The sequence below is a fragment of the Cherax quadricarinatus genome, chromosome 24 (assembly GCF_038502225.1).
Source record: "Cherax quadricarinatus isolate ZL_2023a chromosome 24, ASM3850222v1, whole genome shotgun sequence".
In the NCBI taxonomy this organism is placed as follows: Eukaryota; Metazoa; Arthropoda; class Malacostraca; order Decapoda; family Parastacidae; genus Cherax; species Cherax quadricarinatus.
Genome location: NC_091315.1, coordinates 23,256,550 through 23,283,200, shown reverse-complemented (window position 1 = coordinate 23,283,200; position 26,651 = coordinate 23,256,550). Strand labels below are relative to the sequence as shown.

Sequence of the window (26,651 nt, the reverse complement as noted above, 5' to 3'; positions counted from 1 at the left end):
GCATTCCCAGATGGTGCCTGATTGGCTGGCACTCTACAAATAAGCTTCGCCTACTTTTATATCATGCAAAGTAGTCAGTTATTATATTAGAAAGAATAATGCAAGAAAAAACGATAAAAAAACAAGGAAAATTTTCCAAGAAATATATGGGTTGTGAGCAGACGTGCTACCCATATCGCCGTCACCATACCTGATATTCAGGTATGAACATTCATTCTGGTACCATTATGTTGCCAAAGAGTTAAGCTATTTTTCTGTATAAATAACTCAATTTCCATAATTTTTCGATATTTTTTGAGAGCGCGCAGAAAATTGCCCTACAGCAATGAAAAGCAGGGGTGTCACTAGCACGTTAAGAGACCATACAATAAGTGTCAGGGGACCGAGACTGTTCAACTGCCTCCCAGCACACATAAGGGGGATTACCAACAGACCCCTGGCAGTCTTCAAGCTGGCACTGGACAAGCACCTAAAGGCAGTTCCTGATCAGCCGGGCTGTGGCTCGTACGTTGGTTTGCGTGCAGCCAGCAGCAACAGCCTGGTTGATCAGGCGCTGATCCACCAGGAGGCCTGGTCACAGACCGGGCCGCGGGGGCGTTGACCCCCGAAACTCTCTCCAGGTAAACTCCAGGTAAACAGCCTCCTTACTGAAGTCCATATACACAATATCATATTCATTACCATGATCTACCTCCCCAAACACCTTAGTAAAACAAGTTAGTAAATTCGTAAGGCAGGAACGCCCCTTTGTAAAACCGTGTTGAGATTCATTAATGAATCTGTGCCTGTCAAGATGGCTATGAATTGCTTCAGCAGTTATTGATTCCATAAATTTTCCCACTATGAAGGTAAGGCTTATTGGTCTATAGTTCGAAGCCAAGGACCTGTCACCTGCCTTGTAAATAGGTATTACATTTGCCATTTTCCACTTATCAGGTACTATGCCAGTTTGTAGTGATATGTTAAAAAGATTAGCCAAAGGTATGCTAAGTTCCTTTTTACATTCCTTTAACACCCTTGCAAATAGTTCATCAGGGCCTGGGGATTTGATTGGTTTTAGTTTCTCTATTTGTCTGAGGACCATGTTACTAGTTACTGCATTTGTACATAGTTTATTATCATCCTGTTCTACATAATCTATTATTTCAGGAATATCGCTAGTATTTTCCTGGGTGAAAACTGAGAGGAAGTAGGTATTGAGAATTTCACACATACCCTTATCACTGTCAGTGATCTGACCAGAGTTACTCTTAAGTGGGCCAATCTTGTCCCTAATCTTACCTCTGTATACCGGAAAGAACCCTTTTGGGTTAGTCTTTGAATTCCTTGCGACCTTAGCCTCATAATCCCTTTTTGCTTTTCTTATTCCTTTCTTTATTTCTCTCTTTAATTGAATATATTGATTTCTTAACTGCCCATCCCCTCTTTTGTTACGCCTATATATGCCACTCTTTTGACCAGTGAGATGTTTTAATCTATTGTTCATCCATTTGGGATCATTTTTTTTAGATCTAATTTCCCTACTCGAAACAAAAGTTGTCTGGGCAGCTAGAACTATCCTCTGAAAAACGTCATATTGGCAACCAAGATCACCTACCTGACCCATAGTCAGGACATCCCAATTTAGCCCACCCAGGTAATTTTTCAGTCCCATGAAGTCGGTCAAGCGAAAATCTGGGACAGAGATTTGATTGCAGTTATCTGGGTAATTCCATGATATATTGAAACTAAGTGATTTGTGATCACTTTCCCCAAGCTCATCATTAACCTCAAGATTATTAATTAGTGACTCTTTGTTGGCAAGAACCAAGTCAACCAGATTGTTTACTCTAGTTGGTTCTGTCACAACCTGTTCTAAAAAGCAATTCTGAACCGTATCAAGAAAGTCACTAGACTCAAGATTTCCTGTCATATTGTTCCAATCAACTTGTCTGAAGTTAAAATCTCCCATTTTCACAACATTTTCAGATCTAGATGCCTTATGAATTTCCTCCCATAACAGCTTACTGCCCTCCCTATCAAGGTTTGGGGGCCTATAAATCATAGCCAAAATTAATTTGCCACGTCCTTCGAGAAACTGAAGCCAAACAGATTCTGTGTTCGATGTTTCTAATCTTATATCATGTCTAAGACAACAATTTAAATTTTTTCTGATATACATCACCACACCACCACCCTTCCTGTTGACCGTATCAGTGTGGAATAGTTTATAACCCTGTATGTTGCATTCAGAAGACATTTCTCTATGTTTCAGGTTGAACCAGGTCTCTGTTATACCAATAATATCTATATTACCTACACTTGCAAGTAATCTTAACTCATCTATCTTATTTCTTAGACTCCTACTATTTCTATAGTAAACCTTAAGGGAGCTAGTCACTGGTTGCCCTCTACTATTTCTCTTTGTTTGTTGATCAATTGTTTTGGAATTACAAGCAACTATATTTTGAATATTGTCTTTTAAACATATCCCTGAGGGATCCCGGTAATTGCAGTTTTTAACCCTAGTGCTGCAGCCTGATTGTTTCCCACAAACACCCAGACTTCTATAATCTTTTGTTTTATTATCACACTGGCCGATTCCCACCAAGGCAGGGTGGCCCGAAAAAGAAAAACTTTCACCATCATTCACTCCATCACTGTCTTGCCAGAAGGGTGCTTTACACTACAGTTTTTAAACTGCAACATTAACACCCCTCCTTCAGAGTGCAGGCACTGTACTTCCCATCTCCAGGACTCAAGTCCGGCCTGCCGGTTTCCCTGAACCCCTTCATAAATGTTACTTTGCTCACACTCCAACAGCACGTCAAGTATTAAAAACCATTTGTCTCCATTCACTCCTATCAAACACGCTCACGCATGCCTGCTGGAAGTCCAAGCCCCTCGCACACAAAACCTCCTTTACCCCCTCCCTCCAACCTTTCCTAGGCCGACCCCTACCCCGCCTTCCTTCCACTACAGACTGATACACTCTTGAAGTTATTCTGTTTCGCTCCATTCTCTCCACATGTCCGACCCACCTTAACAACCCTTCCTCAGCCCTCTGGACAACAGTTTTGGTACTCCCTCACCTCCTCCTAACTTCCAAACTACGAATTCTCTGCATTATATTCACACCACACGTTGCTCTCAGACATGACATTTCCACTGCCTCCAGCCTTCTCCTCGCTGCAACATTCATCACCCATGCTTCACACCCATATAAGAGCGTTGGTAAAACTATACTCTCATACATTCCCCTCTTTGCCTCCAAGGACAAAGTTCTTTGTCTCCACAGACTCCTAAGTGCACCACTCACCCTTTTCCCCTCATCAATTCTATGATTCACCTCATCTTTCATAGACCCATCCGCTGACACGTCCACTCCCAAATATCTGAATACATTCACCTCCTCCATACTCTCTCCCTCCAATCTGATATCCAATCTTTCATCACCTAATCTTTTTGTTATCCTCATAACCTTACTCTTTCCTGTATTCACTTTCAATTTTCTTCTTTTGCACACCCTACCAAATTCGTCCACCAATCTCTGCAACTTCTCTTCAGAATCTCCCAAGAGCACAGTGTCATCAGCAAGGAGCAACTGTGACAACTCCCACTTTATGTGTGATTCTTTATCTTTTAACTCCACGCCTCTTGCCAAGACCCTCGCATTCACTTCTCTTACAACCCCATCTATAAATATATTAAACAACCACGGTGACATCACACATCCCTGTCTAAGGCCCACTTTTACTGGGAAATAATTTCCCTCTTTCCTACACACTCTAACTTGAGCCTCACTATCCTCGTAAAAACTCTTCACTGCTTTCAGCAACCTACCTCCTACACCATACACCTGCAACATCTGCCACATTGCCCCCCTATCCACCCTGTCATACGCCTTTTCCAAATCCATAAATGCCACAAAGACCTCTTTAGCCTTATCTAAATACTGTTCACTTATATGTTTCACTGTAAACACCTGGTCCACACACCCCCTACCTTTCCTAAAGCCTCCTTGTTCATCTGCTATCCTATTCTCCGTCTTACTCTTAGTTCTTTCAATAATAACTCTACCATACACTTTGCCAGGTACACTCAACAGACTTATCCCCCTATAATTTTTGCACTCTCTTTTATCCCCTTTGCCTTTATACAAAGGAACTATGCATGCTCTCTGCCAATCCCTAGGTACCTTACCCTCTTCCATACATTTATTAAATAATTGCACCAACCACTCCAAAACTATATCCCCACCTGCTTTTAACATTTCTATCTTTATCCCATCAATCCCGGCTGCCTTACCCCCTTTCATTTTACCTACTGCCTCACGAACTTCCCCCACACTCACAACTGGCTCTTCCTCACTCCTACAAGATGTTGTTCCTCCTTGCCCTATGCACGAAATCACAGCTTCCCTATCTTCATCAACATTTAACAATTCCTCAAAATATTCCCTCCATCCTCTCAATACCTCTAACTCTCCATTTAATAACTCTCCTCTCCTATTTTTAACTGACAAATCCATTTGTTCTCTAGGCTTTCTTAACATGTTAATCTCACTCCAAAACTTTTTCTTATTTTCAACAAAATTTGTTGATAACATCTCACCCACTCTCTCATTTGCTCTCTTTTTACATTGCTTCACCGCTCTCTTAACCTCTCTCTTTTTCTCCATATACTCTTCCCTCCTTGCATCACTTCTACTTTGTAAAAACTTCTCATATGCTAACTTTTTCTCCCTTACTACTCTCTTCACATCATCATTCCACCAATCGCTCCTCTTCCCTCCCACACCCACTTTCCTGTAACCACAAACTTCTGCTGAACACTCTAACACTACATTTTTAAACCTACCCCATACCTCTTCGATCCCATTGCCTATGCTCTCATTAGCCCATCTATCCTCCAATAGCTGTTTATATCTTACCCTAACTGCCTCCTCTTTTAGTTTATAAACCTTCACCTCTCTCTTCCCTGATGCTTCTATTCTCCTTGTATCCCATCTACCTTTTACTCTCAGTGTAGCTACAACTAGAAAGTGATCTGATATATCTGTGGCCCCTCTATAAACATGTACATCCTGAAGTCTACTCAACAGTCTTTTATCTACCAATACATAATCCAACAAACTACTGTCATTTCGCCCTACATCATATCTTGTATACTTATTTATCCTCTTTTTCTTAAAATATGTATTACCTATAACTAAACCCCTCTCTATACAAAGTTCAATCAAAGGACTCCCATTATCATTTACACCTGGCACCCCAAACTTACCTACCACACCCTCTCTAAAAGTTTCTCCTACTTTAGCATTCAGGTCCCCTACCACAATTACTCTCTCACTTGGTTCGAAGGCTCCTATACATTCACTTAACATCTCCCAAAATCTCTCTCTCTCCTCTGCATTCCTCTCTTCTCCAGGTGCATACACGCTTATTATGACCCACTTCTCGCATCCAACCTTTACTTTAATCCACATAATTCTTGAATTTACACATTCATATTCTCTTTTCTCCTTCCATAACTGATCATTCAACATTACTGCTATCCCTTCCTTTGCTCTAACTCTCTCAGATACTCCAGATTTAATCCCATTTATTTTCCCCCACCGAAACTCCCCTACCCCCTTCAGCTTTGTTTCGCTTAGGGCCAGGACATCCAATCTATCAGTTTAAATTCCTAGGCAAGTCATCAATTACCCTCTCGATTGAACTGGCTAATGTAACCACTCCATCCCCAGAGAGATGAACCCCATCCCTTGCATACATATCATGTTTGCCAAAGAATAGGTCCCAATTATCAGTGAATGGGATTGCAAGTTCCTTGCAGTACCTGTCTAGCCAGTAATTTATTGTCCACTCCCATTCTAGGCAAGATGCGACATATGACTGGGATCCCTCCCTTAGACCTAACTACTTCTACGGCTGACCTGTACTTATCCAGCAGCTCCTCTCTCCTCCCCTTCCCAATATCATTACCCCCAGAACTAAGACAGATAATGGGCTTGTTCCCATTACCTGCCATAATATTATCCAACCTGCTGACTATGTCACCAACACCAGCTCCAGAAAGACACACTCTCTGTCTGACCTTTCTGTCTCTGTTGCAAAATGCATGGTCCATATATCTTACCTGAGAATCGCCTACTATTAAAATATTCTTACCTTGATTAGCAGGGAAATCAGTGGTACCTTCAACCTCACTAACCACTGAAGTACACTCGTCTTCGAGAACAGAGAATCGATTTCCTACCTTCACATCTTCTCTATTAACTCTCCTCATCTTCCATCTTTCTGAACTGTGAACTACTTGCCACTTAAAGCCGCTGCCACTATCACTGCTGGTGACCATTTTCTCCTTACCAGCTAAATCCTTCTCACACTTGCTCCCAAACTCATCTATGCGAAGCTTCAGCCTCCTATTTTCCTCCTGAAGAAGAAGAATCTCCTTCTTCAACACTTGAACCCGAGATTCTAAAACACTACAAGCCATGGTGCTTGGTAACAGCCCACACTAACTCTCAAGAGCTTAGGCAGGTATGACCGCAGGTGACCACTGGCCTGAGCATACAAAAACTGGAGGACCAAGCAGGGATTACAGGGAAGGCACTACAATGGATCAGGGAATACTTGTCAGGAAGACAGCAGCGAGTCGTGGTACGTGGCGAGGTGTCAGAGTGGGCACCTGTGACCAGTGGGGTCCGACAGGGGTCAGTCCTAGGACCAGTGTTGTTTCTGGTATTTGTGAACGACATGACGGAAGGAATAGACTCCGAAGTGTCCCTGCTTGCAGATGACGTGAAGTTGATGAGAAGAATTCATTCGATCGAAGAGCAGGCAGAACTACAAAGGGATCTGGACAGGCTGCAGACCTGGTCTAGCAATTGGCTCCTGAAGTTCAACCCCACCAAGTGCAAAGTCATGAAGATTGGGGAAGCGAAAAGAAGACCGCAGACGGAGTACAGTCTATGGGGCCAGAGACTACAAACCTCACTCAAGGAAAAAGTTCTTGGGGTGAGTATAACACCAGGCACATCTCCTGAAGCGCACATCAACCAGATAACTGCCTCAGCATATGGGCGCCTAGCAAACCTCAGAACAGCATTCCGACATCTTAATAAGGAATCGTTCAGGACCCTGTACACCGTGTATGTTAGGCCCATATTGGAGTATGTTGCACCAGTTTGGAACCCACACCTAGCCAAGCACTTAAACAAACTAGAGAAAGTGCAAAGGTTTGCAACAAGACTAGTTCCAGAGCTAAGTGGTATGTCCTACGAATAGAGGTTAAGGGAAATCAACTTGACGACACTGGAGGGCAGGAGAGATAGGGGGACATGATAACGACATACAAAATACTTAGGGGAATTGACAAGGTGGACAAAGACAGGATGTTCCAGAGCTGAGACACAGCAACAAGGGGACACAGTTGGAAGTTGAAGACACAGATGAATCGCAGGGATGTTAGGAAGTATTTCTTCAGCCACAGAGTAGTCAGGTAGTGGAATAGTTTGGGAAGCGATGTAGTGGAGGCAGGATCCATACATAGCTTTAAGTAGAGGTATGATAAAGCTCACGGTTCAGGAAGAGTGACCTAGTAGCGACCAGTGAAGAAGCGGGGCCAGAAGCTTGGAATCGACCCCTGCAACCTCAACTAGGTGAGTACAACTAGGTGAGTACACACACACACACACACACACACACACACACACACACACAAACACACACAAACACGCACACACACATACACGCAAACACACACACATGCACACACAGGGATCTGTACAGGCTGCAGACCTGGTCCAGCAATTGGCTCCTGGAGTTCAACCCCACCAAGTGCAAAGTCATGAAGATTGGGGAAGGGCAAAGGAGACTGCAGACGGAGTACAGTCTAGGGGGCCACAGACTACAAACCTCACTCAAGGAAAAAGATCTTGGGGTGAGTATAACACCAGGCACATCTTCTGAAGCGCACATCAACCAACTAACTGCTGCAGCATATGGGCGCCTAGCAAACCTCAGAACAGCATTCCGACATCTTAATAAGGAATCGCTTAGGACCCTGTACACCGTGTACGTTAGGCCCATATTGGAATATGCGGCACCAGTATGGAACCCACACCTAGCCAAGCACGTAAACAAATTAGAGAAAGTGCAAAGGTTTGCAACAAGACTAGTTCCAGAGCTAAGAGGTATGTCCTACAAGGAGAGGTTAAGGGAAATCAACTTGACGACACTGGAGGACAGGAGAGATAGGTGGGACATGATAACAATATACAAAATACTGAGAGGAATTGACAAGGTGGACAAAGACAGGATGTTCAAGAGATGGGACACAGCAACAAGGGGACACAGTTGGAAGTTGAAGACACACATGAATCACAGAGTAGTCAGGAAGTGGAAAAGTTTGGGAAGTGATGTAGTGGAGGCAGGATCCATACATAGCTTTAAACAGGGATATGATAAAGCTCACGGTTCAGGGAGAGTGACCTAGTAGCGACCAGTGAAGAGGCGGGGCCAGGAGCTTGGACTCGACCCCCATGCAAACTCAACTAGGTGAGTATACACACACACACACACACACACACACACACACACACACACACACACACACACACACACACACACACACACACACACACACACACACACATGCCACAAAGACCTGTCTTTCGATAAGTCAGACACCATTGCAAATATGTTATACCTATTTAAATAAAATTATAAAAAAAATTAAAAGCCTACTGTATATTAATATCATAAATTATGTAAAATTTCTTTTTTCACTTTTCTAAATCAGGAAACTAGTTTTGAATTTTTTTTTTCAACAAGTCGGTCGTCTCCCACCGAGGCAGGGTGACCCAAAAAAGAAAGAAAATCCCCAAAAAGAAAATACTTTCATCATCATTCAACACTTTCACCACACTCACACATTATCACTGCTTTTGCAGAGGTGCTCAGAATACAACAGTTTAGAAGCATACACGTATAAAGATACACAACATATCCCTCCAAACTGCCTATATCCCAAACCCCTCCTTTAAAATGCAGGCATTGTACTTCCCATTTCCAGGACTCAAGTCCGACTATATGAAAATAACCGGTTTCCCTGAATCCCTTCACTAAATGTTACCCTGCTGACACTCCAACAGATCGTCAGGTCCCAAGTATCATTCGTCTCCATTCACTCCTATCTAAAACGCTCATGCACGCTTGCTGGAAGTCCAAGCCCCTCGCCCACAAAACCTCCTTTACCCCCTCTTTCCAACCCTTTCGAGGACGACCCCTACCCCTCTTTCCTTCCCCTATAGATTTATATGCTTTCCATGTCATTCTACTTTGACCCATTCCCTCTAAATGACCAAACCACCTCAACAACCCCTCTTCTGCCCTCTAACTAATGCTTTTATTAACTCCACACCTTCTCCTAATTTCCACACTCCGAATTTTCTGCATAATATTTACACCACACATTGCCCTTAAACAGGACATCTCCACTGCCTCCAACCGTCTCCTCGCTGCTGCATTTACCACCCAACCTTCACACCCATATAAGTTTTGAATTATTATATTTAAATTGTTATAACACAATTAGGGTAGTGTTTGATATATATTTATTTTGTACCGATAGATATTTCAGGATAATAAGAATTATCTGGTAATTTGATCAACTGACTTTCCGGGCTGCAGCACATGCATCCATAACCTTGACAGTCTCCCACGTTTATGAAGCCATTAACACAGTCCTTCTTGTCTTGAATACAAAAGCCTTTGACGGCAGTGCACGAGTTCAGGACACTGTATAGCAATTTTCTGCGCGCTCTCAAAAAAAATCGAAAAATTATGGAAATTGAGTTATTTATACAGAAAAATGGCTTAACTCTTTGGCAACACAATGGTACCAGAATGAATGTTCATTTATATCAGGTAAGGTGTCGGCGATATGGGTAGCGAGTCTGCTCACAGCCCATATATTTTTTTGGAATTTTTTCCTTGTTTTTTATCTCTTTTTCTTGCATTACTCTTTCTATTATAATAACTGACTATTTGGCATCGTAAAACAGTAGGCGGAGCTTATCCGTAGACTTAGAGCCAACCAGGAACCATATGGGAACGCTCGGCAGTGTTCCCGCTCCAGAGAGTGCCAGGAGAAATCACTTCTTTATTACGCTTATATCAGCTTATATATCAACTCTACGGGTTATTTATCTATCAGAATTGATCTAATATGATATAATAAACACTATAAATAACATACAAACATGTTATATACTCTAAACTGAATAAAATAAGCCATAATATGGCGAGAGACCATCGGGAATATATCGATAAAAATGAGTTCCTACTCTTATATCGTCTCCATGACGTATTCTTTGGTCTCTGAGTAAGAGAAAACGGTGTTTTGAAAAGGTTAACTGCACTAGAACATCAGTTTACTAAGAAATACACCCAAACAAACGCGATTTTCGCGATTTTTTTTTTTTTTTTTTTTTTGAGACGGTGGGCCGGCCGGCGCTCCAGGCCAATATCTCGAAAGTAACTTATTCACTTTACGGTACATAGTCTGCCTTTATTACTTAATTAAATGTAATAATATTCACAGAAATTGTAGAATAATGTTTTCTGTAATTTCCAATTAATAATTTTTTTTAAATATTCCAAATAATTTGGGAGTTATGTGGGAGTAAAGGGCAGATTTTTTGCAACATTCCAAGAACTAACAAACTTTATTTTTTGTGAAATAAAGATAAGTTATTTAGAGGAAAGGTACTAATTACAAATTCGTATAAGCATTGTTCTCTTGGCACCAAGTGTCCAAACAACCTTACGTCGTCCCATATAGGACAAGCAACCTGCCAAAGGGCATTTTCAGTAAATCAGTCCTTTTTCAGTCTTTTCTCAGTTGTTGTTTAAGGTATATTTTTGATAAATATTTTCAAGAAAGAGTGAAAACACGTTGTCTTGTGCACCAAAACTGGAGGAAATCGGACGGTAAACAAAAAAGCAACATTTAATGCTGATACAGCCTCCTTCAGTGGCATACATTGCTTGGCGCAACATTTGCAATTTTTTCCCAAGTTACAAATGCCTGAAGTCACTCGCTCATTTCTTGCGCAGGTTAATTTGCAATGGCCTCCCTCATACAACAAACATGATCTGGTATTTGGGCATGCTGTGGAACAGTCATATGTTGAACTGCGACTCTTGACTTTCCTTAATACATAAATGATTTAAGGTTCTATTATTCATTTTTGAAAGTCTCATTCAACGCCAGAACTCATGAGGTAAACATCTTTCTCGCCACAACTCGGTGAGAAACGAAAGTACACACACACACACACACACACACACACACACACACACACACACACACACACACACACACACACACACACACACACACACACACACACACACACACACACACACACACACATACACACATACACATACACACATACACACATACACACATACACACATACACACATACACACACAAAGACCTGTCTATGGATAAGTTCCTCTGACAACTAGTTACTAGCATACGTCATTGCAAATATTTTGTAAATATTTAAATAAAATTATATAAAAATTTAAAAGCCTACTGTATATTAATATCATGAATAATGTATTTCTTTTAACTGTTTTCTAAATCAGGAAACTAGCTTTTGTATTACTATATTTAAGTAGTTGTAGTCATTTAGAGTAGTGTTTGATATCTGTTATATATTAGTTTTGAATTGATAGATATTTTAAGGTAACAGGAATAATTTGTTAATTTGATCAACTTACGTTCCCGGCTGCAGCACATGCATCCATAACCTTGACAGTCTCCCACGTTTATGAAGCCATTAACACAGTCCTTCCGGTCTTGAACACAAAAGCCATTGATGTCAGTGCACGACTTCAGTGGCGTGCATTGCTTGGCACAACACTTGCAATTTTTTCCCAAGTTACAAATGCCGGGAGTCACTCGCTCATTTTTTGCGCAGGTTGATTTACACTGACCTCCCTCGTACAACAAGCAGGATCTGGTGTTTGGGCATGCTGTGGAACAGTCATATGTTGAACTGCGACTCTTGACTTTCGTTAATACATAAATGATTTAAGGCTTTATTATTCATTTTCGAAAAGTCTCAATGAAAGCCAGAACTCATGAGATTAACATCTTTCTGGCCACAACTCGTTGAGAACAAACGAACACGTGCTCGCGCGCAAGCACATGCGCACACACACACACACACACACACACACACACACACACACACACACACACACACACACACACACACACACACACACACACACACACACATGGGTCCTGAGAGAGGAAGCAGAGGCGCTATGTGTACCCCTAACAACAATATTCAATACATCTATCGAAACAGGGAGATTGCCTGAGGCATGGAAGACAGCAAATGTGGTCCCAATCTTTAAAAAAGGAGACAGACATGAAGCACTAAACTACAGACCAGTGTCACTGACATGTATAGCATGCAAAATCATGGAAAAGATTGTCAGGAGAAGAATGGTTGAACATCTAGAAAGGAATGATCTCATCACCAGCAGCCAACATGGTTTCAGAGACGGGAAATCCTGTGTCACAAACCTACTGGAGTTCTATGACATGGTGACAGCAGTAAGACAAGAGAGAGAGGGGTGGGTGGATTGCATTTTCTTGGACTGCAAGAAGGCGTTTGACACAGTACCACACAAGAGATTAGTGCAAAAACTGGAGGACCAAGCAGGGATAACAGGGAAGGCACTGCAATGGATCAGGGAATACTTGTCAGGAAGACAGCAGCGAGTAATGGTACGTGGCGAGGTGTCAGAGTGGGCACCTGTGACCAGCGGGGTCCCACAGGGGTCAGTCCTAGGACCAGTGCTGTTTCTGGTATTTGTGAATGACATGACGGAAGGAATAAACTCCGAGGTGTCCCTGTTTGCAGATGACGTGAAGTTGATGAGAAGAGTTCATTCGATCGAAGACCAGGCAGAACTACAAAGGGATCTGGACAGGCTGCAGACCTGGTCCAGCAATTGGCTCCTGGAGTTCAATCCTACCAAGTGCAAAGTCATGAGGATTGGGGAAGGGCAAAGAAGACCGCAGACGGAGTACAGTCTAGGGGGCCAGAGACTATGAACATCACTCAAGGAAAAAGATCTTGGGGTGAGTATAACACCAGGCACATCTCCTGAAGCGCACATCAACCAAATAACTGCTGCAGCATATGGGCGCCTAGCAAACCTCAGAACAGCATTCCAACATCTTAATAAGGAATCGTTCAGGACCCTGTACACCGTGTACGTTAGGCCCATATTGGAGTATGCGGCACCAGTTTGGAACCCACACCTAGCCAAGCACGTAAAGAAACTAGAGAAAGTGCAAAGGTTTGCAACAAGACTAGTCCCAGAGTTAAGAGGTATGTCCTATGAGGAGAGGTTAAGGGAAATCAACCTGACGACACTGGAGGACAGGAGAGATAGGGGGGACATGATAACGACTTACAAAATACTGAGAGGAATTGACAAGGTGGACAAAGACAGGATGTTCAAGAGATGGGACACAGCAACAAGGGGACACAGTTGGAAGTTGAAGACACACATGAATCACAGAGTAGTCAGGAAGTGGAAAAGTTTGGGAAGTGATGTAGTGGAGGCAGGATCCATACATAGCTTTAAACAGGGATATGATAAAGCTCACGGTTCAGGGAGAGTGACCTAGTAGCGACCAGTGAAGAGGCAGGGCCAGGAGCTTGGACTCGACCCCCATGCAAACTCAACTAAGTGAGTATACACACACACACACACACACACACACACACACACACACACACACACACACACACACACACACACACACACACACACACACACACATGCCACAAAGACCTGTCTTTCGGTAAGTCAGACACCATTGCAAATATGTTATACCTATTTAAATAAAATTATAAAAAAATTAAAAGCCTACTGTATATTAATATCATAAATTATGTAAAATTTCTTTTTTCACTTTTCTAAATCAGGAAACTAGTTTTGAATTTTTTTTTTCAACAAGTCGGTCGTCTCCCACCGAGGCAGGGTGACCCAAAAAAGAAAGAAAATCCCCAAAAAGAAAATACTTTCATCATCATTCAACACTTTCACCACACTCACACATTATCACTGCTTTTGCAGAGGTGCTCAGAATACAACAGTTTAGAAGCATACACGTATAAAGATACACAACATATCCCTCCAAACTGCCTATATCCCAAACCCCTTCTTTAAAATGCAGGCATTGTACTTCCCATTTCCAGGACTCAAGTCCGACTATATGAAAATAACCGGTTTCCCTGAATCCCTTCACTAAATGTTACCCTGCTCACACTCCAACAGATCGTCAGGTCCCAAGTATCATTCGTCTCCATTCACTCCTATCTAACACGCTCATGCACGCTTGCTGGAAGTCCAAGCCCCTCGCCCACAAAACCTCCTTTACCCCCTCTTTCCAACCCTTTCGAGGACGACCCCTACCCCTCTTTCCTTCCCCTATAGATTTATATGCTTTCCATGTCATTCTACTTTGACCCATTCCCTCTAAATGACCAAACCACCTCAACAACCCCTCTTCTGCCCTCTGACTAATGCTTTTATTAACTCCACACCTTCTCCTAATTTCCACACTAAGAATTTTCTGCATAATATTTACACCACACATTGCCCTTAAACAGGACATCTCCACTGCCTCCAACCGTCTCCTCGCTGCTGCATTTACCACCCAACCTTCACACCCATATAAGTTTTGAATTATTATATTTAAATTGTTATAACACAATTAGGGTAGTGTTTGATATATATTTATTTTGTACCGATAGATATTTCAGGATAATAAGAATTATCTGGTAATTTGATCAACTGACTTTCCGGGCTGCAGCACATGCATCCATAACCTTGACAGTCTCCCACGTTTATGAAGCCATTAACACAGTCCTTCTTGTCTTGAATACAAAAGCCTTTGACGGCAGTGCACGACTTCAGGACGCTGTATAGCAATTTTCTGCGCGCTCTCAAAAAAAATCGAAAAATTATGGAAATTGAGTTATTTATACAGAAAAATGGCTTAACTCTTTGGCAACACAATGGTACCAGAATGAATGTTCATTTATATCAGGTAAGGTGTCGGCGATATGGGTAGCGAGTCTGCTCACAGCCCATATATTTTTTTGGAATTTTTTCCTTGTTTTTTATCTCTTTTTCTTGCATTACTCTTTCTATTATAATAACTGACTATTTGGCATCGTAAAACAGTAAACGGAGCTTATCCGTAGACTTAGAGCCAACCAGGAACCATATGGGAACGCTCGGCAGTGTTCCCGCTCCAGAGAGTGCCAGGAGAAATCACTTCTTTATTACGCTTATATCAGCTTATATATCAACTCTACGGGTTATTTATCTATCAGAATTGATCTAATATGATATAATAAACACTATAAATAACATACAAACATGTTATATACTCTAAACTGAATAAAATAAGCCATAATATGGCGAGAGACCATCAGGAATATTTCGATAAAAATGAGTTCCTACTCTTATATCGTCTCCATGACGTATTCTTTGATCTCTGAGTAAGAGAAAACGGTGTTTTGAAAAGGTTAACTGCACTAGAACATCAGTTTACCAAGAAATACACCCAAACGCGATTTTCGCGATTTTTTTTTTTTTTTTTTTTTTGAGACGGTGGGCCGGCCGGCGCTCCAGGCCAATATCTCGAAAGTAACTTATTCACTTTACGGTATATAGTCTGCCTTTATTACTTAATTAAATGTAATAATATTCACAGAAATTGTAGAATAATGTTTTCTGTAATTTCCAATTAATAATTTTTTTTAAATATTCCAAATAATTTGGGAGTTATGTGGGAGTAAAGGGCAGATTTTTTGCAACATTCCAAGAACTAACAAACTTTATTTTTTGTGAAATAAAGATAAGTTATTTAGAGGAAACGTACTAATTACAAATTCGTATAAGCATTGTTCTCTTGGCACCAAGTGTCCAAACAACCTTACGTCGTCCCATATAGGACAAGCAACCTGCCAAAGGGCATTTTCAGTAAATCAGTCCTTTTTCAGTCTTTTCTCAGTTGTTGTTTAAGGTATATTTTTGATAAATATTTTCAAGAAAGAGTGAAAACACGTTGTCTTGTGCACTAAAACTGGAGGAAATCGGACGGTAAACGAAAAAGCAACATTTAATGCTGATACAGCCTCCTTCAGTGGCATACATTGCTTGGCGCAACATTTGCAATTTTTTCCCAAGTTACAAATGCCTTAAGTCACTCGCTCATTTCTTGCGCAGGTTAATTTGCAATGGCCTCCCTCATACAACAAACATGATCTGGTATTTGGGCATGCTGTGGAACAGTCATATGTTGAACTGCGACTCTTGACTTTCCTTAATACATAAATGATTTAAGGTTCTATTATTCATTTTTGAAAGTCTCATTCAACGCCAGAACTCATGAGGTAAACATCTTTCTCGCCACAACTCGGTGAGAAACGAAAGTACACACACACACACACACACACACACACACACACACACACACACACACACACACACACACACACACACACACACACACACACACACACACACACACACATACACATACACACATACACACATACACACATACACACACAAAGACCTGTCTATGGATAAGTTCCTCTGACAACTAGTTACTAGCATACGTCATTGCAAATATTTTGTAAATATTTAAATAAAATTATATAAAAATTTAAAAGCCTACTGTATATTAATATCATGAATAATGTATTTCTTTTAACTGTTTTCTAAATCAGGAAACTAGCTTTTGTATTAATTTATTTAAGTAGTTGTAGTCATTTAGAGTAGTGTTTGATATCTGTTATATATTAGTTTTGAATTGATAGATATTTTAAGGTAACAGGAATAATTTGTTAATTTGATCAACTTACGTTCCCGGCTGCAGCACATGCATCCATAACCTTGACAGTCTCCCACGTTTATGAAGCCATTAACACAGTCCTTCCGGTCTTGAACACAAAAGCCATTGATGTCAGTGCACGACTTCAGTGGCGTGCATTGCTTGGCACAACACTTGCAATTTTTTCCCAAGTTACAAATGCCAGGAGTCACTCGCTCATTTTTTGCGCAGGTTGATTTACACTGACCTCCCTCGTACAACAAGCAGGATCTGGTGTTTGGGCATGCTGTGGAACAGTCATATGTTGAACTGCGACTCTTGACTTTTGTTAATACATAAATGATTTAAGGCTCTATTATTCATTTTCGAAAAGTCTCAATGAAAGCCAGAACACATGAGATTAACATCTTTCTGGCCACAACTCGTTGAGAACAAATGAACACATGCTCGCGCGCAAGCACACGCGCGCGCACACACACACACACACACACACACACACACACACACACACACACACACACACACACACACACACACACACACACACACACACACACACACACACACACACACATGGGTCTTGAGAGAGGAAGCAGAGGCGCTATGTGTACCCGTAACAACAATATTCAATACATCTATCGAAACAGGGAGATTGCCTGAGGCATGCAAGACAGCAAATGTGGTCCCAATCTTTAAAAATGGAGACAGACATGAAGCACTAAACTACAGACCAGTGTCACTGACATGTATAGCATGCAAAATCATGGAAAAGATTGTCAGGAGAAGAATGGTTGAACATCTAGAAAGGAATGATCTCATCACCAGCAGCCAACATGGTTTCAGAGACGGGAAATCCTGTGTCACAAACCTACTGGAGTTCTATGACATGGTGACAGCAGTAAGACAAGAGAGAGAGGGGTGGGTGGATTGCATTTTCTTGGACTGCAAGAAGGCGTTTGACACAGTACCACACAAGAGATTAGTGCAAAAACTGGAGGACCAAGCAGGGATAACAGGGAAGGCACTGCAATGGATCAGGGAATACTTGTCAGGAAGACAGCAGCGAGTAATGGTACGTGGCGAGGTGTCAGAGTGGGCACCTGTGACCAGCGGGGTCCCACAGGGGTCAGTCCTAGGACCAGTGCTGTTTCTGGTATTTGTGAATGACATGACGGAAGGAATAAACTCCGAGGTGTCCCTGTTTGCAGATGACGTGAAGTTGATGAGAAGAGTTCATTCGATCGAAGACCAGGCAGAACTACAAAGGGATCTGGACAGGCTGCAGACCTGGTCCAGCAATTGGCTCCTGGAGTTCAATCCTACCAAGTGCAAAGTCATGAGGATTGGGGAAGGGCGAAGAAGACCGCAGACGGAGTACAGTCTAGGGGGCCAGAGACTATGAACATCACTCAAGGAAAAAGATCTTGGGGTGAGTATAACACCAGGCACATCTCCTGAAGCGCACATCAACCAAATAACTGCTGCAGCATATGGGCGCCTGGCAAACCTCAGAACAGCATTCCAACATCTTAATAAGGAATCGTTCAGGACCCTGTACACCGTGTACGTTAGGCCCATATTGGAGTATGCGGCACCAGTTTGGAACCCACACCTAGCCAAGCACGTAAAGAAACTAGAGAAAGTGCAAAGGTTTGCAACAAGACTAGTCCCAGAGTTAAGAGGTATGTCCTATGAGGAGAGGTTAAGGGAAATCAACCTAACGACACTGGAGGACAGGAGAGATAGGGGGACATGATAACGACTTACAAAATACTGAGAGGAATTGACAAGGTGGACAAAGACAGGATGTTCCATAGACTGGACACATCAACACGGGGACACAGTTGGAAACTGAAGACACAGATGAATCAAAGGGATGTTAGGAAGTATTTCTTAAGCCACAGAGTAGTCAGGAAGTGGAATAGTTTGGGAAGTGATGTAGTGGAGGCAGGATCCATACATAGCTTTAAGCAGAGGTACGATAAAGCTCATGGTTCAGGGAGAGTGACCTAGTAGCGACCAGTGAAGAGGCGGGGCCAGAAGCTTGGACTCGACCCCTGCAATCTCAACTAGGTGAGTACACACAAACAAACACACCTGCGCAAGAAATGGACTGCAAGAAGGCGTTTGACACAGTTCCACACAAAAGATAAGAACATAAGAAAGAAGGAACACTGCAACAGGCCTACTGATCCATGCGGAGCAGGTCCATGTTCCCCCCCGGATTAGACCAATGACACCCCCCCAGATTAGACCAATGACACCTCCCCGGATTAGGCCAGTGACCCACCCAGTCTGGTCACCTTCACTCAAAGATGGAGCACTGCACCAGACCCAGCAGCACAAGCTAGTCAGGTCCAACTCACTCCCACCCACACCTACTCGCACATAACTCCCAAAGTATTTGGAATATTTCCAGAAATATGCCGTATGAAATTAGAGAAATCATCATTCTACAATTTCTGTGAATATTATTCCATTTAATTAAGTAATAAAGGAAGAAATAGGTACATTAGGTGAATAAGTTACTTCCGAGATATTGGCCTGGAACGCCGGCCGGCCCACCGTCTCGAAAAAAAAAAATCGCGAAAATCGCTTTTGTTTGGGTGTATTTCTTAGTAAACTGATGCTCTAGTGTAGTTATTCTCTTCAAAACACCGTTTTCTCTTACTCAAAGACGACATGTGAGAGGAGTAACATATTCATATCGAAATATTCCCGATGGTCTCTCGCTATATTATGGCTTATTTTATTCAGTCTAGAGTATATAACATGTTTGTATGTTATTTATAGTATCTTTTATATCATATTAGATCAATTCTGATAGATAAATAAGCCGTAGAGTTGATATATAAGCTGTTATAAGCGTTATAATGAAGTAATTTCTCCTGGCTCTCTCTGGAGCGGGAGTACTGCCGAGCGTTCCCAGATGGTGCCTGATTGGCTGGCACTCTACGAATAAGCTCCGCCTACTTTTATATGATGCAAAGTAGTCAGTTACTATATTAGAAAGAATAATGCAAGAAAAAACGATAAAAAAACAAGGAAAAATTTCCAAGAAATATATGGGTTGTGAGTAGACGTGCTATCCATATCGCCGTCACCATACCTGATATAAATGAACGTTCATTCTGGTACTATTGTGTTGCCAAAGAGTTAAGCTATTTTTCTGTATAAATAACTCAATTTCCATAATTTTTCGATTTTTTTTGAGAGCGCGCGGAAAATTGCCCTACAGCCTCCTTACTGAAGTCCATATACACAATATCATATTCATTACCATGATCTACCTCCCCAAACACCTTGGTAAAAAAAAGTTAGTAAATTCATAAGGCAGGAACGCCCCTTTGTAAAACCGTGTTGAGATTCATTAATCAATCTGTGCCTGTCAAGATGGCTATGAATTGCTTCGGCAGTTATTGATTCCATAAATTTTCCCACTATGAAGGTAAGGCTTATTGGTCTATAGTTCGAAGCCAAGGACCTGTCACCTGCCTTGTAAATAGGTATTACATTTGCCATTTTCCACTTATCAGGTACTATGCCAGTTTGTAGTGATATCTTAAAAAGATTAGCCAAAGGTATGCTAAGTTCCTCTTTACATTCCTTTAACACCCTTGCAAATAGTTCATCAGGGCCTGGGGATTTGTTAGGTTTTAGTTTCTCTATTTGTCTGAGGATCATGTCACTAGTTACTGCATTTGTACATAGTTTATTATCATCCTGTTCTACATAATCTATTATTTCAGGAATATCGCTAGTATTTTCCTGGGTGAAAACTGAGAGGAAGTAGGTATTGAGAATTTCATACATATCCTTATCACTGTCAGTGATCTGACCAGAGTTACTCTTAAGTGGGCCAGTCTTGTCCCTAATCTTACCTCTGTATACCGGAGAGACACCTTTTGGGTTAGTCTTTGAATTCCTTGCGACATTAGCCTCATAATCCCTTTTTGCCTTTCTTATTCCTTTCTTTATTTCTCTCTTTAATTGAATATATTGATTTCTTAACTGCCCATCCCCTCTTTTGTTACGCCTATATATGCCACTCTTTTGACCAATGAGATGTTTTAATCTATTGTTCATCCATTTGGGATTATTTTTTTTAGATCTAATTTCCCTACTCGAAACAAAAGTTGTCTGGGCAGCTAGAACTATGCTCTGAAAAACGTCATATTGGCAACCAAGATCACCTACCTGACCCATAGTCAGGACATCCCAATTTAGCCCACCCAGGTAATTTTTCAGTCCCATGAAGTCGGTCAAGCGAAAATCTGGGACAGAGATTTGATTGCAGTTATCTGGGTAATTCCATGATATATTGAAACTAAGTGATTTGTGATCACTTTCCCCAAGCTCATCATTAACCTCAAGATTATTAATTAGTGACTCTTTGTTGGCAAGAACCAAGTCAACCAGATTGTTTACTCTAGTTGGTTCTGTCACAACCTGTTCTAAAAAGCAATTCTGAACCGTATCAAGAAAGTCACTAGACTCAAGATTTCCTGTCATATTGTTCCAATCAACTTGTCTAAAGTTAAAATCTCCCATTATCACAACATTTTCAGATCTAGATGCCTTATGAATTTCCTCCCATAACAGCTTACTGCACTCCCTATCAAGGTTTGGGGACCTATAAATCATACCCAAAATTAATTTGCCACGTCCTTCGAGAAACTGAAGCCAAACAGATTCTGTGTTCGATGTTTCTAATCTTATATCATGTCTAAGACAACAATTTAAATTTTTTCTGACATACATCACCACACCACCACCCTTCCTGTTGACCGTATCAGTGTGGAATAGTTTATAACCCTGGATGTTGCATTCAGAATGCATTTCTCTATGTTTCAGGTTGAACCAGGTCTCTGTTATACCAATAATATCTATATTACCTACACTTGCAAGTAATCTTAACTCATCTATCTTATTTCTTAGACTCCTACTATTTCTATAGTAAACCTTAAGGGAGCTAGTCACTGGTTGCCCTCTACTATTTCTCTTTGTTGATCAATTGATTTGCCATTACAAGCAACTTTATTTTGAATATTGTCTTTTAAACATATCCCTGCTGCAGCCTGATTGTTTCCCACAAACACCCATACTTCTATAATCAATCAGTTTAAATTCCTAGGCAAGTCATCAATTACCCTCTCGATTGAATTGGCTAATGTAACCACTCCATCCCCAGAGAGATGAACCCCATCCCTTGCATACATATCATGTTTGCCAAAGAATAGGTCCCAATTATCAGTGAATGGGATTGCAAGTTCCTTGCAGTACCTGTCTAGCCAGCAATTTATTGCCCACTCCCATTCTAGGCAAGATGCGACATATGACTGGGATCCCTCCCTTAGACCTAACTACTTCTGCGGCTGACCTGTACTTATCCAGCAGCTCCTCTCTCCTCCCGTTCCCAATGTCATTACCCCCAGCACTAAGACAGATAATGGGCTTGTTCCCATTACCTGCCATAATATTATCCAACCTGCTGACTATGTCACCAACACCAGCTCCAGAAAGACACACTCTCTGTCTGACCTTTCTGTCTCTGTTACAAAATGCATGGTCCATATATCTTACCTGAGAATCGCCTACTATTAAAATATTCTTATCTTGATTAGCAGGGAAATCAGTGGTACCTTCAACCTCACTAACCACTGAAGTACACTCGTCTTGGAGAACAGAGAATCGATTTCCTACCTTCACATCTTCTCTATTAACTCTCCTCATCTTCCTTCTTCCTGAACTGTGAACTATTTGCACTTAAAGCGGCTGCAACTATCACTGCTGGTGACCATTTTCTCCTTACCAGCTAAATCCTTTCACACTTGCTCCCAAACTCATCTATGTGAAGCTTCAGCCTCCTATTTTCCTCCTGAAGAAGTAGAATCTCCTTCTTCAACACTTGAACCTGAGATTCTAAAACACTACAAGCCATGGTGCTTGGTAACAGCCCCATGCTAACTCTCAAGAGCTTAGGCAGGTATGACCGCAGGTGACCACTGGCCTGAGCATACAAAAACTGGAGGACCAAACTGGGATAACAGGGAAGGCACTACAATGGATCAGGGAATACTTGTCAGGAAGACAGCAGCGAGTCGTGGTACGTGGCGAGGTGTCAGGGTGGGCACCTGTGACCAGTGGGGTCCCACAGGGGTCAGTCCTAGGACCAGTGTTGTTTCTGGTATTTGTGAACGACATGACGGAAGGAATAGACTCCGAAGTGTCCCTGCTTGCCGATGACGTGAAGTTGATGAGAAGAATTCATTCGATCAAAGACCAGGCAGAACTACAAAGGGATCTGGACAGGCTGCAGACCTGGTCTAGCAATTGGCTCCTGGAGTTCAACCCCACCAAGTGCAAAGTCATGAAGATTGGGGAAGGGCAAAGAAGACCGCAGACGGAGTACAGTCTAGGGGGCCAGAGACTACAAACCTCACTCAAGGAAAAAGTTCTTGTGGTGAGTATAACACCAGGCACATCTCCTGAAGTGCACATCAACCAAATAACTGCTTCAGCATATGGGCGCCTAGCAAACCTCAGAACAGCATTCCGACATCTTAATAAGGAATCATTCAGGACCCTGTACACCGTGTACGTTAGGCCCATATTGGAGTATGCGGCACCAGTTTGGAACCCACACCTAGCCAAGCACGTAAACAAACTAGAGAAAGTGCAAAGGTTTGCAACAAGACTAGTTCCAGAGCTAAGTGGTATGTCCTGCGAGTAGAGATTAAGGGAAATCAACCTGACGACACTGGAGGGCAGGAGAGATAGGGGGGACATGATAACGACATACAAAATACTTAGGGGAATTGACAAGGTGGACAAAGACAGGATGTTCCAGAGCTGAGACACAGCAACAAGGGGACACAGTTGGAAGTTGAAGACACAGATGAATCGCAGGGATGTTAGGAAGTATTTCTTCAGCCACAGAGTAGTCAGGAAGTGGAATAGTTTGGGAAGCGATGTAGTGGAGGCAGGATCCATACATAGCTTTAAGCAAAGGTATGATAAAGCTCACGGCTCAGGGAGAGTGACCTAGTAGCGACCAGTGAAGAGGCGGGGCCAGGAGCTTGGACTCGACCCCTGCAACCTCAACTAGGTGAGTACACACGCACACACACACACACAGATGCACACACAGACGCACACACACACACACACACACACACACACACACAGTGTGGGTCCGTGGGGTGAAGATGTGGGTAACAAGGCTCCAAGATCCTTAGCGTTGTATGGCGTGCAATAACAGTTAGCAGTAATCAGTGGTAGTGGAACGTCAGTGAACAATACTGCGAGTGATATTTAAAGTTATTAGTTAAAGAAATTGAGAGGAAAGCTGAAATCATAATATTTCAAAGCGCAAACCGTTGGGGGTCTTAGGCGCTGTTGCCACATTGGTAGAGGTAGGCCTGAAGAAGTGACGTCACGACAAGTTGTGTGCCATTATACATATAAAGTGAAGTGTATATAATGTGAAGTGTATACTATCATCGGTGAAGAGTGAAATCGCGTGAGGAAGCGGGATGTATGAGAATATATGGTTATAATCATCACGGGTGAAGGATCTCCAAAATAGGGATTTAAGGCCTACGACTACGACTTCGTCATCAGCAGCTGGCAACTGTCACCTCAAGTTTATTCGCCTATTTGTGGTTTGCATGTTGACGGCCCTGGCTGGCCTTGCATACTGTTTGATACTGGTCACTCACTCCTGCAAGCTATTACCAGAATTAGAATAGAAATAGCATAGACATAGAGAATATAGTGTTGACGAGTGTGAGAAGGTAGGTGGGACAAGCTTTTAAGGGCAACATTGTAAGACGGTGCTAGGGTCAGGTCCCAGGAGGGTTGTGTCAGGTCACAAGAAGTTGCGGCCAGTCATTACACCGCACAAGATTCTCTCACACACACACACACACACTCACACACACACACATGCACACTAGGCACACTGAGGCACTAAACTACAGACCTGTATCTCTAACGTGTATAGTATGCAAGGTCATGGAGAAGATCATCAGGAGGAGAGTGGTGGGGCACCTGGAAAGAAACAAGTGTATAATTGACAACCAGCACGGTTTCAGGGAAGGAAAATCCTGTGTCACAAACCTACTAGAGTTTTATGACAAGGTGACAGAAGTAAGACAAGAGAGAGAGGGGTGGATCGACTGCGTATTTTTGGACTGCAAGAAGGCTTTCGACACAGTTCCTCACAAGAGGTTACTGCAAAAGCTAGAGGACCAGGCACACATAACAGGAAAGGCACTGCAATGGATCAGAGAATATCTGACAGGGAGGAAACAACGAGTCATGGTACGCGACGAGGTGTCAGAGTGGGCGCCTGTGACAAGCGGGGTTCCACAGGGGTCAGTCCTAGGACCTGTGCTGTTCTTGGTATACGTGAACGACATAACGGAAGGGATAGACTCAGAAGTGTCCTTATTTGCAGACGATGTGAAGTTAATGAGAAGAATCGAATCGGACGAGGATCAGGCAGGACTACAAAGAGATCTGGACAGGCTACAAGCCTGGTCCAGCAACTGGCTCCTTGAATTTAACCCTGCCAAATGCAAAGTCATGAAGATTGGGGAAGGGCAAAGAAGACCGCAGACACAATATAGTTTAGATGGCCAAAGACTGCAAACCTCACTAAAGGAAAAAGATCTGGGGGTGAGTATAACACCGAGCATATCTCCTGAGGCGCACATCAATCAGATAACTGCTGCAGCATACGGGCGCCTGGCAAACCTACGGATAGCGTTCCGATACCTCAGTAAGGATTCGTTTAAGACTCTGTACACCATCTACGTCAGGCCCATACTGGAGTATGCAGCACCAGTTTGGAATCCACACCTAGTCAAGCACGTCAAGAAATTAGAGAAAGTGCAAAGGTTTGCAACAAGACTAGTCCCAGAGCTACGGGGATTGTCCTATGAAGAAAGGTTGAGGGAAATCGGCCTGACGACACTGGAGGCCAGGAGGGTCAGGGGAGACATGATAACGACATATAAAATACTGCGCGGAATAGACGAGGTGGACAAAGACGGGATGTTCCAGAGATGGGACACAGACACAAGAGGTCACAATTGGAAGTTGAAGACTCAGATGAATCAAAGGGATGTTAGGAAGTATTTCTTCAGTCATAGAGTAGTCAGGCCGTGGAATAGCCTAGAAAGTGATGTGGTGGAGGCAGGAACCATACATAGTTTTAAGGCGAGATATGATAGAGCTCATGGGGCAGGGAGAGAGAGGACCTAGTAGCAATCAGCGAAGAGGCGGGGCCAGGAGCTGTGACTCGACCCCTGCAACCACAAATAGGTGAGTACAAATAGGTGAGTACACGCACACAGGCAGTGTTACTACCGGTAGTTATCAGCAGTAAGAATACTTAGGAAGCTAGGAAGTCCTCTCTCAATGTGAACAAGGAAAATGATAATAACCAGCAACAATTAATACGTAAATCCAGAAAGAGCAATAAATGGAGAGAGTAGATAATTGGGAAAGATAAATGAGACAAAATTTGTGCCTACACGACGGATCTTTCAACCACACAACCTACCCCCCCTAACCCGCCCTCCCTCACACACAAGCACACACACACAAGGGTAGACACTCACACACTCACACACACACACACACATACATACACACACACATACACACACATACATACATAAACACATACACACACACACAAAC

General features: G+C 42.4%; 1 protein-coding gene across 1 annotated transcript in view; it reads right to left on the bottom strand.

Moving 5' to 3' along the window:
* The window catches only part of LOC128690751 (protein psiQ-like), an 84,944-nt gene that overhangs the window by 43,326 nt on the left and 14,967 nt on the right, over positions 1-26,651 (bottom strand). Inside the window, exons 3-4 of the mRNA XM_070088486.1 lie at positions 16,972-17,226; positions 11,783-12,037 (exon numbers count right to left, since the gene is read on the bottom strand). Coding sequence (XP_069944587.1) covers positions 11,783-12,037; positions 16,972-17,226 — 510 coding nt within the window. The remainder of the gene's footprint in view (positions 1-11,782; positions 12,038-16,971; positions 17,227-26,651) is intronic.